The 19,171-nt window shown below is 33.7% G+C and overlaps 1 protein-coding gene across 1 annotated transcript; it reads right to left on the bottom strand.

The window, feature by feature from the left end:
- Positions 1-3,266: 3,266 nt before the first annotated feature.
- Positions 3,267-16,592, bottom strand: LOC114315522 (uncharacterized). The gene is made up of 6 exons (XM_028262130.2): positions 15,620-16,592; positions 13,864-13,890; positions 7,028-7,051; positions 5,679-5,738; positions 5,558-5,590; positions 3,267-4,640 (listed from the first exon to the last, which is right to left on the bottom strand). Exons 1-6 carry the CDS (start codon positions 16,461-16,463, stop codon positions 3,487-3,489), a joined length of 2,142 nt encoding a protein of 713 aa, XP_028117931.1. The 5' UTR covers positions 16,464-16,592; the 3' UTR covers positions 3,267-3,486.
- Positions 16,593-19,171: the final 2,579 nt, after the last annotated feature.

Here is a 19,171-nt window from a genome sequence, read left to right as displayed (position 1 = left end):
TTTTTGCAGAACTAACTTGGACCATAGTTTTGGCCCAAACCCATCTTATGAAGCATCCATAACTCCCTTCCTTCGAAAAGTAGAAAATTTTGGATGCCCAAAGGGTTCACACCCTTTGGCCAAAAGAAAGGATTTAAATACTCTTTAATGCATTCCTCTACAATCAATGTGGGATAGATGTTACACACTAATCACAATATCTCTTTTATGAAGCTAATTTCATGAGGCAATTCATCATTCAATTCTCAATGGTTTTTTGCCATTCTTTTTGTGGTGTAAAGATCTCATTGCAAAGTATCTAGACGCACTTGGACCCAACACAATAGATGGTTGGGACCCACTTTAATATTTAATTAAAGTCACCAAAAATCTATCTTTTCCAACAGGTGGTTCACAATAGTTGGCGGAGAAGTGACGGCGATGGTGTAGAGATCAGTTCTCCAATTTTCTTTTCTTCTTCACAATTCATATCTGAGAGAGGGGGGAGAGACCACTGTTTGTTTAAGAGAAAGAGAGAAGAGAGGGAGAAAGGACTGTTGGTGTAGATGAACAGAGCAAAGAAACACGTGGGTCTTTTTTTGCTTTTATTGGTGCCACGTAATTTGGGCATAGTTGGGCTAGGGATTTTGTGTTAACCAAATATTATTGTTAAAATAACTATAATTTTACATTCATTTTTCATAATCATTAGATAAGAAATGAAAATCTTTCATTACATGAATAGAATGAAGATGATCAAATTGGAGAGTAAGTTTATGCAAAATTAGCTAAAATTGTTTAATTTGCACCGATTCACATGCTAAATGCGAGTTGATTTGATATTAATTTCAAATTTATAATCCGTCTATGAAATCATCCCCTTCTACTAAGGGTGTCTGCGATGCAGTTTGGTCGGTTTGAGAGTAAAATTATAAATCAAACCGTGAATAGCAGATTGGCAAATAATCAAATCATGGTTTGGACAATTTGGAGCATTTTCAATTTGCTAGTTTATTGAAGAATATTCTTAAACAATTATCAACTATTTGCATAATATATAACACTAAGTTGCATAACATATTTCATATACATAATACAAACTAATTTTTCATAAATATAACTACTAATTTGCAACAAATTTTACATTAATCTCTCTCACACTCATTTTTACTTTGATATTTCATTAGAGATTAAAAAAATGTAAGCATTAACTATAACGGAGTGGTTTTGAAGGCGAATATAAATTTCAAAATTTAATCCACAGTTAGTAGATGAATCAGTGAGGATTGGCCAGCTTTAGCAGATTGGGTAGTATTTTGCACGACCATACCCTCAGCCATAGTTAATATATATATACATAATACATATTTATTTATTTCCAATGAAATATAAAATTAAAAATAAATGTGAGTGATATTTGAGATGTGGAATTTGTTGTAAATTAGTGTTATATGTGTGTGTGTTGATTTCCGACCACACTGCCAATCAAACACTCAGCTGGAGACTGGTAGAATAGATTAAGCCCGAACAACCTGTCACAAAAAGAAGAGATTCCGGCAGTGGTTCGTCCACCAGGGGGCACTCCGACGATCAAGTCAGTTATCTCTCAAAGATAGCAAAAGTGCTTAACTCACTATTCAGAACATAAAAAGCATCCCTAGACCCATGAGGGTGCCTTCCTTTTATAGCCAACATAAACCTAGTCCCAATAGAAGCCCAGCTTCAATGGACTTTGGATTACTGCTAATCTTGGACTCCCAGTAGGATTGGGATAAACTCTCTAAGAGTCTTATCTTTATCCAAACTGAAGTCTTCTCTCATTCTAGAACTCTTGTCCCTTATCCGCTTATCCCGGATTCCGGTATCTTCGCAGATAACCCCGGCCTAGTTGAGATCACCTCGACGTTATGACCAGGACATGTGGCACCCCGACTGACACTTTTGTGACACCTCGGCCACGTGTTTGTCACTCAAAAATTATGTCCCCACAATATGTATACAAAATATTATGTAAAATAGTATTATACATTATATGCATACGTTTGATAATTATTAAAAATTATTTTTCAATTAACTAACAAGTTGTCTAAATCACGATTTGATTACCGAGAATAAATTTGTCACCATCCACAATTTGGTTATAATTTTATTGTCAAATTATACCACACTACACCACAGATAGTATTGCTATAATTTTGGATGTTTTTTGAACTCACCAGTGTTGTTTTGAAAATTTAAATAATTTTTCTCTTAAATATTTGAGTATAGGTTATTATTGAAAAAAAATCATATTAGTAGAGTGATTAGGATGGAATTGTTAAAACTTTAATTCCAAAATAATTTACATTTTTTAAAACTAAAAAATATTTTTCATTTAAATAAATTTATTTTTCATTTTTCATTTTTCATTTTTCATTTGTCATTATCCTAAAAACTATAAAATAAAGATTTTTTTTTTTTAAAAAAATATTCTAAAGCATTAGTAGTGTTGGAGAGTCGAGTATGGACACAATGCAAGAAAAAGAAAAAAAAGTGAAAGCAGCTAATCACTGTAGAATTAAGAACTAAGTAAAAAAAAAAATAGCTGTTCAAACAGATTTGAGATAGAAAGTTGGAAGCTGACTTACAAGTCAACTACCTAAGCAAAGCAAGACCACTAAATCTGTACAAATTTCCAAGGATTAATGAGGTTAAAAAGAAAAAAATGTAACTAAATATTTTCCTAGTTATTATCATCCTATAAAATGCTGATCTTTTAAAAGATTTTTTATGGAAAATTCATCTTTATTTTTTCCAACTTACTTTTTTGGTTGAAGGTGAAATCTTTTGTTTGTCTTATATTTTTACTACACATTCAAAATTACTGTAGGGGGCTTTTCATAGAAGTGGAGGGTTGAAGTTGAAAATGAGAGTAGAAAACCAAATCATGCTTCACCTAGGCCCATGCAAAGGTCTGAGGTCTGATCCAAAGTTTTAGAGGTATATCATATATGTTATATTTTTTGTTAGAGTTTTTATTGTAGACTGGTTAAGTTCAGATGTTCAAAGTTCTGTAATTTTTATTCTATGTAGTTGATTTGATCTCTTTCCCTCTATGAATGTAATGATATTGCCGAATCACGTTTAAATTATAATTTGTGTATTTAATTTATTTCTTTATTGTAAATGCCATAACTTACAATTAAAATTTTTAGGTGTTATTGTACAGTGTCAAAGCAATATTTCTAAACAATGACAAATGAATCCAAATTAAACAAAAATTTATACTTGCATAGCTCTAATCAAGCTAGTTTTAACTAGGAAAATCTTTCAAGAAAAATTGAAATGCAATCCAAAGGAAGCTATCTAATAACGAAATACTAAGTTTTCGTAAAAAAATTTAATCTAATGATGCATCTATGGTTTCCCCATCATATGTTTGATAAGGCTGCCTCAATAATACATAAGCAACAGAGGATGCCAACAATTATAATTTACTTAAATATGAAGCGTTTGATATGAAACCATTTAAGGTTCACTTACATTCAAAGTGATGGAATTTGTGCATTCACCTGATGGCATAGGCAAATCTGTAGGATTTGTGTCAATTTTATGATCTTCAGTTGGCATCTCTTGTGGGCATAGAAAAGGTTTGGGAGGCATCTGCAATTGTTCAACATTCCCTTCAAGCATTTCTACAACTTTGTTCATCGAAGGACGGTCACTAGGCTTCATTTGTATGCACCACAAAGCCACTATTATCATCTTCTTCACCATCACCCCTTCGTCCTCATTAGTCTCTCCCATTTCTATGTCCCTTCCTTCTTTGAATTGATCATAAATCCAAGAAGGAAAGTAAATTTGGCTGGTATGATCAGCAAATGCATTCAAATTCCTCCTCCTACCAGTCATTTCCATCAACAACATTCCAAAACTATAAACATCAGCTTTATATGAAATGCCTCCAATGTTTTTGTAGAACAACTCTGGAGCCATATAACCCATTGTCCCCCTTGCTGCAGTCAAAGTCACAATGCTATCATCAGTTGAATACAATTTTGCAAGCCCAAAGTCGGAAACTTTTGGAGTGAAATTCTCATCAAGAAGAATGTTGTGAGGCTTGATATCAAAATGCAAAATTTGCATGTCACAACCCCGATGTAAATATTCAATCCCGCGAGCCACTCCTAGAGAAATCTCATACATTTGCTTACAACTCAATGGTATATATCCTTCTTGAGAAAATATATACTTTTCTAGAGATCCATTTGGCATGAAGTCATATATAAGAGCTCGCTTAGATCGCTCTGCACAATATCCAATTAGCTGAACCACATTAACATGATGAATCCTTCCTATGGTAGCAACTTCATTGATAAATTCTTGTCCATTGGCTTTGGGCTTGCCCAATACTTTTATCGCTACAAGGTGACCACTTCTAAGCTGTCCTTTGTAGACAGAACCATAGCCTCCTTCTCCCAACTTGTCCTTGAAACCTTTGGCCATCTTTTTAATATGTAAGTATGAGTAGCTAATTGGCATGAGGTGATTTTGACTTCGCAGATAACCTTCAATGTTATCGAACATCGATAAATGCCTTCTCTTAAACTTACGGATTAAAAATGCAAAAGCACATAAGCCAAATAGAATTCTTGCCAAAAGGATTGCCAAAAGGATTCCTCCTGTATATAAAAATCACAAGATGACAAATTAAAAATCATTTTTTTGTCTTGCCATTGTTAGAATTTGGAGGTATTTACTTTAGTGGTGGACAAATATCGGGTTAGGTTCAAACTCAGTCGAGTTTAAGTTAAGAAATGTATATAACACTCTTGTGCCCAAGTCCAACCTAGTCTGACTTTGGGCCTAGAAGTCTCATCCAAAATCCAACCTTAAAATAGTATTACAATCCTGAGCCCACCAAACAAGGCCATAGATTAAATAAAAACTAATATTATAAAACTCAGAATTAGTAATTTTATATCCACAAAAAATAAATATCAAGCCATATATATCCTAGGTGTAAATTTAGATAAATAAATTTTCTATAAGTATATACATATTAATAGGTAATATTATGGCAAAAATGTGTGTACTATAAACAAGTAATAACATTTGTGGATTTAATATCCACAAATGTCATAACTCAATTCTATGGTTGTTATAATTATTATAAAAAAAAAAGAATTATAACCAAATACCATATAAGATATCACTAACAAGTTTTTGGATCATAACCAAAATAATATTATAATGAGTCATAACTAACATCACAATATGTATAAACAAGTTATATAATTAAGTCATAATTAATACCATAATAAATCATAATCAAATCCTATAAATGTCGTAATTACGGGACATATGATATATAACATTTCTCAAATCCTATAAATGTCGTAATTACGGGACATATGATATATAACATTTCTCATAAGCAGGCTTAAAAAGTCATCCTAACCTAACTTTGTGAGCTTAAATATCAATCTTAAGTCTTAAAAAACAAGCTTGACATCCCATCAGGTCATGCCCAACCCTATTCCACCTTAAAATCAATTGACAAAATAACTTTTTCCAATTTAAAAGGGGAGTGATTTACCTATGATTTTGAGCTCGTAACCCCAATACTGATCTATAAGAAAAATAAACAAAAATCAGCCAACATGCATAAAAATTACAAATAAATTAAACTAAAATCCAGAAACGAAGAAGGAACTCACATTGGCAATCCAGAGGACTCTTATATGGAACTTGAACTTGAAAGACACACAGCCTTAAAACTAACCATAATGAAATATTCAATTAGTCTTAATTATCAAAGTGATCAAAAGCGTCTTGATAGGAATGAGAAAAGTAACCGAATGAGATCCACGATTTGAACATACCAATTGCACCACACCATATAAGAGTTTTAGCAATGAATATTTTTTATCCTTAAAAGTAAAAATCTTATTGCAAAAGATATTAATTCCTGTTATTGCAAGAATAATTGTTAAAAATTAAAATGTTGTTCTGAAAAGTCAAAAACAGAGTTTTTAGTGATAAAATTTTGAAAATGAATAAGGAGGTTTTATTGTTTTATTCCAAACAACTTTTGAATTAAATATTATGTGATTGCTCACCACAATAAATTAAGATTTTAAAAATTTAAATTTAAAGATAAAAGTACTTGTTAGGGAAAACAAGTCGTACTCGTATCGGGTACTTACCGATGTATGGTATCTCGTACGGTATACGTACTGGGTACACAAAATACGTACTCAAATTTTTTCTTCTTAATTTTTGGCATACCCAGATGTACCTATTATATACTCAAGCCGTACTGTATCTCAGTTGAAATAATATTTTCTTCTACTACAGAGATAAAACTCTTGCCATTAGACTTCTTTTTTATTTTTACTTTTATACTTGGCATGATTTTAAAATTAAACTATGGTTTGTAAGTTATTTAATATATTGACATTTAATTTTGATTTATACCTTTACTTTTGGCATTAAATGTTAATTATATGTTGTAAGTTATTTAATATATTGGCATTAAATGTTAATTATAAGTTGAATCTTAACAAATTAAACTATTTAATTAATTTTTGCAATACTTTAAATTAAAAAGAAATATTTTTTTACAAATGTACCAAGCCCAAGCCGTACCCGTACCCTACATTTTTTGGATTTTATCGTATCGACGTACTCGTATCGTACCAGTACCAGTACTCGTACCCATACATGTGCTTCATAGTAGGGAAAAAACCTTTTTTATTGCCGAAAGTATCATTATTATATTTTTAACAACGAAATTTGAACGCTAGTATTATCATTTTACAACCAAAATTTGTCTCTAAATGTTTTTTTGGAATCAAATTATTTTGTCACTAAAATGCATGTATTAGCGACATTTATAAATTTTTTGTCACTAAAAGCCATGTTTTTTACTTTTCACAACATCTTTTTAATGACTATTATCACAACGACATGAATTATCCCTAAATATTTTTCGCTACAAAAATTTCACTCTTAAAGGTTGTAATGACTTTGAAAAAAATATGAATGGACAAGGGAGAATACGTACAGTTGTAGTCACTAACCAACTGATCTGCAATTTTTGAAAGAAATAATCAGTGTTAGAGACGAAAGCATTATTATTCTGTGGAATGCAGATAATAGGTCTTATCAATTCTATCTATTTTCAAAGCAGTGTTCAAACATAATGGGGTAGATTAAAAGTGATATAAAAATGTGACAAATCTAACATTATTCATGTTTGATCATTGAAATGAAATGATTATTTTATTAGAATTTTATTTTCACGTAAGCACAACAATTAAAGGGTGAAAAACAGAACATGAGTCCCCATCAACAAAAGAAAAGGAAAAAAAAAAAAAAAATAGAGCAGGAGACTGATAGAAACTTGTGAAAATTAACTACTAAGACATAAAAGGTCAATCCCAAAGCCTGATTTCTCCTTTAATTTTACAAACTAGTGTTCCATTTGGCTTCTTGTTTTTCAATTTGTACAATAAGAATTTTTACTTTCACAATGATCTTGCGGATTAACTGCATACCATATTTCTTTTATTTTAAAAAACAATATATTCCAGGGTAATTACACTCTCATAGTTTCACTTTGTTTTTGGTCCTGGACTATCCTTCTGTCCAGATACTATTTGGGCTCGTGAGACCCGTCACAGGTTCTATTTCGATAATTTAAACCATTCATTTTTTAAGATCTTTCATGTATATCATCTACCAAAAAAATAATAATAATATTCAATCCGATAACCCTAACTTCTTTAATTTATTGTGTTTGTCACAAAAAAAAAGAAAAAAAAAAGATAGTCTATTTTAAAAAATATACTTATCGTCTATTTTTTGGAGACATTTCAATAAATTGAACAGATTGTAATTATTAGATTGTTCTTCTTTTTCTTTTTCTTTTTTTGTGAGTAATATACATGAAGGATTCTACAAAATAAATTATTCAGATTATCGAAATAAAACTCCGGATGAGCCCTATGGACTCGAACAACACTCTCCAGTCCAAAGATTTTGGAGTGCAAACAATTTTTTCCCTTGTTTTTTTAAATATCTTCTAATTACATTGATTAAGTATTAGATTTCTAACTTTTGTTTTAATGCCCATGTATAAAAAAAAATAAAAATAAAATAAAAAAACACTCTTATTTTAATGTGTTTCTCGGTCACCAACTATTTTAAATAAGTAAAAAATAAAACATAAGAATAAAAATAGAAGAATAAAAGTCAGAGGGTGAGAATGATAATTTGCACTATAAATTTTTAAAACAATTCTAGAATGATCAAATCAAGCAAGTCAAATTTAAGTTTCACAGATTTGTGAAATAATTGAGAAAATGATGTCCGGCCTGGGGGAGCTTCTTGTGTTTTCTTCTAGACAAAATTTGAAATAAATGTTAGATGCTCCAGTCCACGTGGAGGAGTAATTGGAGGTTGGCTGGTTTGCTCTAAGCCAAAGAGGAAAGATAGCAGTTGGCAGTTGGCAACCCAATAATTTTTCTTGACTTTGTATTCCCTCAGTTGTGTATAAATTGAGGTGAAGAGGAGGGTTTGAAAAATAAGGAGACACAGAGTGTATAATCTGTATAAGAGAGTGAGAGTGCTATAGAGAGAGAGTGAGGTGTGAGCATTGTAAACTCCCTCTAGGAAATTCTATAGTAGATATCTCTCCCGTTGACGTAAGCTATTGCCGAACCACATAAATTTCCTATCTCTTTTTCTATATGATTGATTTCTGGTGTGCCTTAATCCTAACAAGTGGAATTAAAGCCTCGTTGGTCGATTTTCAGAAAAATAAGGCGTGTTTTTCAGAATTGCCCATAAATCAAGTTGCTCGAAATTCACTTTTGAGCATACCGGAAGGAAGTTTTCGACAAGAGAAGTCCAAAACTGCAAAGCAGAGCCCCAGAATAGCTTCCACACACCCTCACACGCCACCTGAAGAAGGCGCATGAATCCCACTCTCACACACGCGTCGTGAAGAGCACCGGCGCGTCATTCCAGTCTCAGACGACAGAAGAAAGAATGAGAGTCCCTTTGCGCGTGACGGTGACGTCATCACCGCGTCAGCGCCACGCCATCGACATGTAGCTACCACGTCAATGCCACGTGTCTGCCACGCACTTGCCACGTCAATGCCACGTGGCTGCCATGTCAGTACGTTGTTTGACCAGTCAAACAGTCGGATTGACCCGACCCAACCCAGAGACAGAGAAATTATCCGGTGCTACGCGGCTACAGTATATCTGCAGATCTGAATCGTTGAACATATTTTGGCTAGATCTGAGCCATTTGAAGTTCGATTTTAGTGATCCAATAGTGGTTTCCAACTATGTGGAGTATTTCAGAGAGATCCGTACAGTTAGATTTTTGAATTAGAGTTTCTGTAAAAAGGTAAGAAGACGATGGAGAAATTCACATCAACTTCAGGATCCATGATCAAGTTGAATCCTTCCAATTATGCAGTCTAAAAGCCTCGGATGGAAGACATCCTATATTATAAAGACCTATTTGACCCTATTGCTCTCAAGGGGGTTAAACCGGAAGCAGTGAAGGATGAAGAATGGATAAAGATGAATCGGAAGATTGTCGATTATATCAGACAATGGATAGACCATAGTGTGTTCCACTATGTTTCCCAGGAGACAAATGTATACGTCCTTTGGACAATGTTAAAAGGAATGCACCAGTCAAAGACTGCCCAAAACAAAGCCTTAGTGATGAGAAGGCTTGTAAATCTAAAGTTGAAGAATGGTGTGTCGGTAGCCGAGCACACCAGTGAATTCAAGAATCTGGTGAATCAACTTGCAACCGTCAAGATGCCCTTGGATGATGAAATGCAAGTCATTCTACTACTCAGTTCTTTACCGGACAGCTGGGAGACGTTGGTTGTTTCTCTCAGTAACTCTGCACCAAAGGGAAAGCTAACCATGAGCATGGTCACAGATGCCATGTACAATGAAGAGACAAGAAGGAAAGACATGAGAGGTAATCAGTCCCATGCTCTTGTCACAGAAGATAGAGGCAGAGACAAAGGTAGAGGAAGAGGCAGAGGAAGAAGCAAGAGCAGAGGCAAATGGAACAATAGGGATAAATCCAAAGACAATAAAAGTCAACTCTAGCTTCACTTGCTTTCACTATGGTCAAGAGGGTCACATAAAGAGGAACTGTCCAAACCAGAAAGATAAAGGCCAAAGCAGTAAGTCAAAGGGAGATGAGAACACAACAACCACAACAACTGATGAAATACTTCTTGCAATTGGTGAAGAGGAAGATTACCTTCACGTGGCTAAACACAGCTATACAGAGTGGGTGATAGACACAGCTACATCCTATCACACCACTTCCCACAGAGAACTCTTCATCTCGTACAACGTTAGAGATTTTGGGACTGTTCGAATAGGAAATTCTAGTTGTTCAAAGATTGTGGGCATTGGTGACATTAGTATTCAGAATAATGTTGGACACAAGCTGGTTTTCAAAGATATGAGGCATGTTCCAGATTTGCGCCTCCATCTTATCCCCGGAAGCGCCCTAGACCAATAGGGCTATACAAGTACATTCGGAAATAGCCGTTGGAAGCTAACAAGAGGAGCTTTGACGATCGCCAGAGGAGAGATGTCTTTAACACTGTACAAGACTCAAACGAAGATCTGTCTGGGAAGTCTTAATGCAGCAGAAGACAGGGAGTCACCGGACTTATAGCACAGAAGATTGTCTCACATGAGTGAGAAAGGATTGCATCTGTTGGAAAAGCAATCCAGGATACCCTTATCCAAAGGGAGTGCCCTAAAGCTGTGTGATCACTGCCTTTATGGCAAGTAGCATCGAGTATCATTCAGTTCAACGAGCAAGAGGAAGAAGGAAGTGCTCGGTATGGTATACTCGGATATTTGGGGCCCAATCGAAGTGGAGTCACTTGGCAGTCGCAAGTATTTTTTGACTTTCATTGATAATGCATCAAGGAAATTGTGGGTGTATTTCTTGAAGACAAAGGATAAGGTATTCCAGTACTTTCAGGAGTTCCATGCAATGGTAGAAAAAGAGACTAGGAAGAAGTTAAAGTGTGGCGAGTACACTTCCAATGCTTTTGAAGCATATTGTGCCAGCAGAGGTATCCAGTACAAGACAATAGTTCCCGGTACCCCATAACACAATGGTGTGGCAGAAAGGATGAACAACACTTTTGTTGAAAGAGTCAGATGCATGCTCAGAATGGCAAAGTTGCCAAAGTCATTCTGGGCTGAAGCCGCTCGTATAGCCTGTTATCTTATCAACAGGTCGCCTTCAGTTCCGTTGAATTTTGCGATACCTGAGGAAGTCTAGTCTAGAAGAAATATATCATATTCTCACTAGAGAGTCTTCGGGTATAAGGCGTTCGCACACATCTCCAAGGAAAACAGATAGAAGCTTGATGACTAGCCCACTCCATTTATATTTGTGGGCTATTCAGATGTAGCATTTGGGTACAAGTTGTGGGACCTAGTGAACAGGAAGATGTTCAGGAGCAGAGATGTTGTGTTCCAAGAAGACCAGACAGTAGCAGATTTTGAGAAGTCTGCAAAGTCTAGAGATGTTATCACTCCAGACTTGTTCTCATCTCCCGAGCCATTACAAAATGCTAGATGTGATGATGTGCAACAAGAAGTGCCAGAGTTGCAGGATCCTATGCCAGAAATTGAGGATCAAGAGGAAATAGATGAAGACCAGGATGAAGAGGGTGTTGAGCAGGGGGAGCAACCCCCTCAACCAGAGGCAACTGGGCCTCAGTTGTGGAGATCTGAATGAGCTGTCGTGCCATCAACCAAATATCCCGTTTCTCAATATATTCTGATTATTGATAGGGGGAGCCCGAGAGTTTTTCAAAAGCAAAGTGTCATATAGAGAAAGACTATTGGATACAAGCCATGAAGGAGGAGATGAGTTCTTTACAGAAGAACCACACTTATGAGCTTGTTCCACTTCCAAGAGGCAGGAGAGCCTTGAAAAACAAATGGATGTACAAATTGAAGAAAGATGGCAACGGTAAAATATTGCAGCATAAAGCTCACTTAGTGGTCAAAGGTTTTAGGCAGCATAAAATATTGACTTTGATGAGATCTTCTCCCCAGTTGTGAAGATGACTTCCATTCGAGTAGCTCTAAGATTAATAGCTCGCTTGAATTTGGAGATACTACAGATAGATGTCAAGACTGCCTTTCTCCATGGTGATTTGGAGGAAGAGATCTATATGGAACAACTAGAAGGATTTAAAGTTAAAAGAAAACAAAATCTAGCCTGCAAACTGAAGAAGAGTCTTTATGATTTGAAACAGGCTCCAAGACAATGGTACAAGAAGTTTGATTCATTCATGGTGGATCACGAGTATACAAGAACAGTAGCAGACCAGTGTGTATATTTCCGAAGGTTTTCGGATAGAAACTTCATCATCCTACTGTTGTATGTTGATGATATGCTGATCATCGGACATGATATTGCTATGATCAACAAGTTGAAAAAGGACTTGTCGCAGTATTTTGACATGAAGAATTTAGGCCCAGCACAGCAGATTTTGGGCATGAAGATTGTTTATGACAGGAAAGCCAAGAAGATATGATTGTCACAGGAGAAATATGTTGAATGGGTGATTAAAAGATTCAACATGAAAGATGCCAAGCTAGTCAACATACCACTGGCCAACCATTTTGAGGTGACAAAGCGCTCGTGTCCCACGACCAGCTCTAAAAGGAAAGAAATTGAGGCAATCCCTTATTCTTCCGCAGTAGGAAGTTTGATGTATGCAATGGTGTGTACCTAGCCAAATATAGCTCACACAGTTGGCGTAGTGAGCAGATTCCTCGCCAATCTAGGAAAGGAGCATTGGCAGGCAGTTAAATGGATTCTTCGGTACTTGAAGGGAACTTCAAAGATGTGTCTATGTTTTGGGAGAGCTGAACCAATTTTGAAGGGTTTTACAGATGCCGATATGGCGGGTGATCTTGATGGTAGAAAGTCTACATCAGGATTTTTATTCACCTTTGCAGGGGGAGCTATTTCATGGCAGTCCAAACTACAAAAGTGTGTTGCTTTATCTACAACAGAGGCAGAGTACATTGCTGCCGCAGATACTGGAAAAGAAATGTTGTGGTTAAAGTAGTTTCTCCAAGAATTGGGTCTACAGCAGGAAAAGTACAAGGTACATTGTGATAGTTAGAGTGCAATTGATCTGAGCAAGAATTCCATGTATCATTCCCGTACAAAGCACATTGATGTCCGGTATCATTGGATACAAGAAGTGATGGAAAAGCAGTGATGAAGCTGGTGAAGATTCACATGGACAAGAATCCTTCTAACATGATGACCAGGGTTGTCACCAGAGACAAACTAGAAGTTTGCAAGAATTTGACCGAGATGGACTTCAAGTAAAGAAGTCAGTTATCCATATGGGCGTGGAGTGGGAGAATTGTTAGCTGTTCCAGCCCACATGGATGAGTAGTTGGAGGTTGGCTGGTTTGCTCCAAGTCAAAGAGGGAAGATGGCATTTGGCAGTTGGCAGCCTAATAATTTTTCTTGACTTTGTATTCCCTCAGTTGTGTATAAATTGAGGTGAGGAGGAGGGTCTGAAAAATAAGGAGACACAGAGTGTATAATCTGTGTAAGAGAGTGAGAGTACTATAGACAGAGAGAGAGTGAGGTGTGAGTGCTGTAAACTCCCTCCAAAAAATTCTATAGTGGATATCTCTCCCGTAGACGTAGGCTATTGCCGAACCACGTAAATTTCTTGTCTCTTTTCCGTGTGCAATTGATTTCTAGTGTGCCTTAATCCTAACAATAAACGTTATGTGATTGCTTAGAAATGAAATAGATATAGATGGAGGAGGGGAAAATACTTACACTTCAAGTCATAATGTTTCAACCCATCTGCAATTTTTGAAAGAATAAATAGTGTTAGAGATAAAAAACATTACTAATCCCCTTGAAATACAGAGGATATTAATGTGAAAACGAGAACATGAGACTGATAGAAACTAGTAGAAATTAACTAGTTAAGCCCAAAGCCTGATTCCTCATTTAAATTTACAACCTTGTATTGTCTATCATTTCAAAATTATGTGTTCCATCTAGCTTATTGTTTTTGAATTTGTACAAATAAACTATGCGGAACTTTGAATTTCTACAAATAAAGATACACCATGTGTATCTTTCGTATTTTTGTAAGGGTGATATCAGCTCATCACTAATATGTAGAATAGAAAAACTCACTTTTTAAATGTAATTTCTTATTTCAAAATAAATTCTACACATATACATATAGTGAGGGTTTTTATGCATACAATATATTTTGTTATTGAAAGATATTTTTTTTTTCTTTCCATAATTGTATGTAGGTACGGTTATTGAATTTTATTGTAATATAGAAAAAAAAAAAATTGTATAGCATACGTTCCTAAAAAAGTGCATATGGAAAGAAATGAAAGTGATGAATGCTTGTGATATGTAATATGATACTTCGTGGTAAAGTTACGACTAATAAATTTATGGTGTATATCTTAAAGTTATGAATGGTAAAATTGTAATACATAGTGATTTTTGTTATGACACTTTGTAATTTTTGTTATGACATTAAGGAGAGAAAAGTTTTAGTAACTTTTGTGGTGAGAAAAATTATGACATGTTATAATCCATGTTACGAAATTTTATAAAAAAAAATAATGAAAGTGTATAGCATGTGCATTTTTTTGGAGATGCAAATTATAAGCAACTCCATGTAATATTATTTGAAAAAATTACAAAAATAAGGCAGGGTTCTACCCTTATAACAAAATAAATTGTACATTTTTAATTTTATCAATTTAAATTCTAAATCTTTTGATTTATTTTCAATCTTAATTATCTACCCATTTTTTATAAGTGAAATTGGGCATAAAAAAGTATTTTAGACATTTTATATAGATTTCATCGATTTTAATGATTAAAATATCATTTTTTTGCTAGTTCTACTTAACAAAATTAAGTGAATAATTTACATTGAGAATTTTTTCTTTTTAGAAATTAGGATTTAAATTGATAAAATTAAAAACTCAATATTCCCTCCATCCCAAAATATTAGTCTCTTATTCTATTTTTCATTGTCTCAAAATATTAGTCCCTCTTCAAAAATCAAGTACAAAAATAATATGAATTTCCTATTTTGCCCTTTTAAATTAATAAACAATATAAAAAGTACAATTATGACATTGATATTCTCAAAAAATATACTATTAAAAGGATAATTTTGAAAAATCAACTTTTTTCAAATGCAATAATTGTACTATCAAAAAAAGTTGAATTCCCCAAAAAGAGTCCATTATTTTGGGACGGAAGGAGTATTTATTTTGTTAGAAGAGATTATTTCTCCATATTTTTTTTATTTGATAATAATAAAATAAGATTAAAAAAACAACAATGCTAGGTAGCTCAAAATTTTGTAGCTTAAATGACTCAAATTACTTAAAACGACGTCGTTTTGACAGATTTTAAGTGTAAAACGACGTCGTTTTAACAGATTTGAGCCATTTGAGCCACAAAATTTTAAACTACCAAACATTTTCCTTCAAAAAAAAAAAAAAAAAAGAAAAAAAAAAAAGAAGGGTGTTTTGGACGTACACACCATCCTTTCGGCAAACGGCCGCGGTTAAATTTTGAGTATGATTGGAGGAGCAAAGTGCTTGACGTCTGCAATATTCGTCGATGTCGACATGCCAGTGAAGATCAAATCCATCGGCCAACGCGTTGTGGACCTCCAACAAGCTGGTCATGTTACGTTCTATTAAAGGACCTTCTGGAAGCTGAAACAGCCTTCTCGGAAAAAGCATGTCGACGCTGCATAAGTTTGCAACAATTGACCAATCAAGATAATAGTCGTTTGGGACCAGAACGTATGAATGCTTTTTCGACGATGACGAACCTCTGACTCCTCCTTCTCCACCTCCTCCTCGTCCTCCTTTGTTTTCACAGAAAGCAGTACTAATATTACTAGTAGTGTGTATGTAGATAGGAGATTTCACTGGTTTTTCACAACTCACTAACGCTACAAATGATTCTGAATTCTCAATACTGTAATGTATGAGATCTAATGTTTCAGTAAAGTTATAACGAGTTAAAGAATGAAGAGGAACAGAAGAGCAATTATTCCTCTGTATCCCCACATCCACCAGGCTGATGTGGCCGCCGCTGTGGCCGCTGTGGCCGTTGTTGTAGTAAGTTTCATCATAGTTGATGGCCTGCACGTAGTATGTACCAGAAAACAAGTGTAGTACTGTCCGATTGTTTTCGCACTCAAGTTCCACATACTTGTATCCACAATTATCAACTGGGTCGGATTTGAGTCGAAAGGGGAAAGTGATGTTATGGATATCTCCACAAGAAGAAGAATTACAACAATTTACACAAAAGAGAACATGAATAAGAAGGCTTATGTAACCAGCAGCAAAGAGGAGCCTTCCCCTAAACATGGATACACACACAGAGAGGTTTAACAAGGAAACAGAACCATAAATTTCTGTTGGCCACCCACCACGAGACTTGTAGAGACTTACAAATGTAAAGAAGGCTTCCAATACAAGTAGCCACTTTGGTTCATAACACCATTTGTCTCGTAATTGAGAATTTATAACCAAAACAATAATGTCACCGTAAATTACACTCACTTCCGCTAAAGTTTTTTTTTAAAAAAAAACAATTAATTCAACACTTTCAACATAATTACATTGCTCTCTCTTGATACATTAATTATTGATTTTCTTGAAAAAATGTTAATTCCGGGTGTTTTTTTATTTTTATTTTTATTTTTGGACTTCATTCAAAAATTTGTTAGTTACTCTGTTTTTTGTTTACTTTGTTAACAAATGTTGATTATTTGTATTTTGTTTAATTTGTTAACAAATGTTGATTATCCTTTATTTTATTTGTTTACTTTGTTAACAAATATTGATTACTCTTTATTTTGCTAACAAGTGTTGATTACTTTTTTTTATAGGTAAAAAAGCGATACACAATTTTATAATAATTTTCCGTTTGTTGATTTAATCTCGACTAATAGATGCGTTAGATTGAAACTTAACCGAAAGTCTAAATAGTTGACCTTCACTTTTTAAATGTAATGAGATAAAGTGGATTGCGGGGCTTCCAAGTGTGATTTACTCATAATGGTATGATAACTTATTTTCTTATCTTATTTTATTTATTATTTGTTTGTTTTGATAATCGGATGTCTAAGTCAGTTTATGTGCACTTTAACTAATTCTACAATCTACTTGTTGGGGCTCAGTTAAGCCCAAGCAAATGTCTTGTATAAATTGACCAAAAAAAAAAGAGTGCCCCAAAGTTGTATTCACTAGAGTTATACTCACTAGGCCAACCCCTTGATGTATCACCACAATATTAGCACAAACACATCTTTTAAAATCCTAAATTAAATCATCAAAATCATTTACTATCCAACAATACAATTAAAATAAAATCATTCAAAATCATAAACTTACTTAAAAGTAATTATTTATTAACTTTTACATTCATCCAATATGTAATAATAAAATAACAATAAATTGTTGTCAAATTTCATTCAATTCAAATTTATTAAATAAAATAAAAACATTTGCAAACTTGCAAACTCAATTATTAAAAAAAAAAAAAAAAGTCTAAGTACGAGCAGATTCTTGCGGGTGTAGGTAAAACCCGCAATCTGCAATAATGTCATATTCCAAATTGCATCTGCTCGTATTGTGTCTGCGAAGCTGCCCATTTGTATGCTGATCGGTTCAGGTTAGACGGGTTGTGCGGTTCAGATAACCCTATGCCTAGCCCTATCCAATGCTATACTGTTAAAATGGATGGTCCCAATTAAAATTTGATATTATTATAGTATCAAAACGTTAAATTTTAGGCTTCGTTTGGAAAATGGGTTAGTGTTTTGGCTTTTTTACTCTGGAGCTAAAAAGTCTCATTTGGATTGGGTTTTCTTTAATTTTTTTTTTTACTTTTGTGAGAGAAAAAAATGAAATGATTATGATTCATAGTGATATTTTGTCTTATTAAATTTTTAACCTATTTATTTTTTTGTGACTATTTTAACATGATAATCCCATGCCAAACAAGGGCACTAATGTGACTTCATTGGTGTACTAGCTATTTCTTTTATTTTTTTCACACACAAAAAAATATTCAAATTAAAATGCCATTAAGTTTCATTGTAGATGAGAAAAATATGTCAAAATTTGGCATTTAGGTAGAAGACCACCTTATCACCAAAAAAATAAAAAATAAACAGAAAACAATCTAAATATATATTTTTTTTCTTTTCTTTCTTTTTCTAAGGTATGACTTGACTATGAGGGAGCCTTTGCAATTTTTTCCTAAAAGACTGGACTTGAAATGTAGACTTGACTATAACCCCTTGTATAAATTATAGACTTGACTTGGATTTTATATTAATGACAAGTCAGCCAACTACTTCGACCGATTTATTGTTGGTTGAGCGGACACCACAATCAAACCGTGTCATAATTATATATTTAAGTCGAGGCAAATGTCCTGTATAAACAAACCTAAAATTAAAAAAAAATGTCTAAAGTTATGTTCACTAGGCCAATTCCTTAATATATCATCATAATATTAATAAAAATCATATTTATTATGTGATGTATCATCACAATATTAATAAAAATATAAATGGTAAGACCTATTTGAGTATCTCCAATGCTATAATGTTAAAATGGATGGTCCCAATTAAATTTTGAAATTATTATAGTATCAAAATTTTAAATTTTAGGCTTCATTTAGAAAGTGCATTAGTTTTTGACTTTTTTAGTCTGGAGTTAAAAAGTCTCGTTTGGATTTGGTTTTTTAGTTTTTTAAACTATAGTGAGAGTAAATGAAATGATTATGATTTAGATGTGATATTTTGTCTTATTGACTTTTTAATTTAATTTATCTTTTTACAACTATTTTAACCTGATAGTACCGTGCCAAACAAGGGCTTAGTAATGTGACTTCATTGATGTACTAGCTATTTCTTTTATTTTTCACACACACACACACAATTCAAATTAAAATGCCATTAATAAGTTTCATTGTGAATGAGAAAAATATGTTAAAATTTGGCATATAGGTGGAAGACCAACATATCACCAAAAAAATAAAAAATAAAAAATAAAAAAGAAAA

The sequence above is a fragment of the Camellia sinensis genome, chromosome 8, assembly GCF_055761805.1.
Source record: "Camellia sinensis isolate YWXY chromosome 8, ASM5576180v1, whole genome shotgun sequence".
Taxonomy (NCBI): Eukaryota; Viridiplantae; Streptophyta; class Magnoliopsida; order Ericales; family Theaceae; genus Camellia; species Camellia sinensis.
The sequence above is the reverse complement of the archived record's forward strand: the minus strand, read 5'-3'. Positions and strand labels throughout refer to the sequence as shown.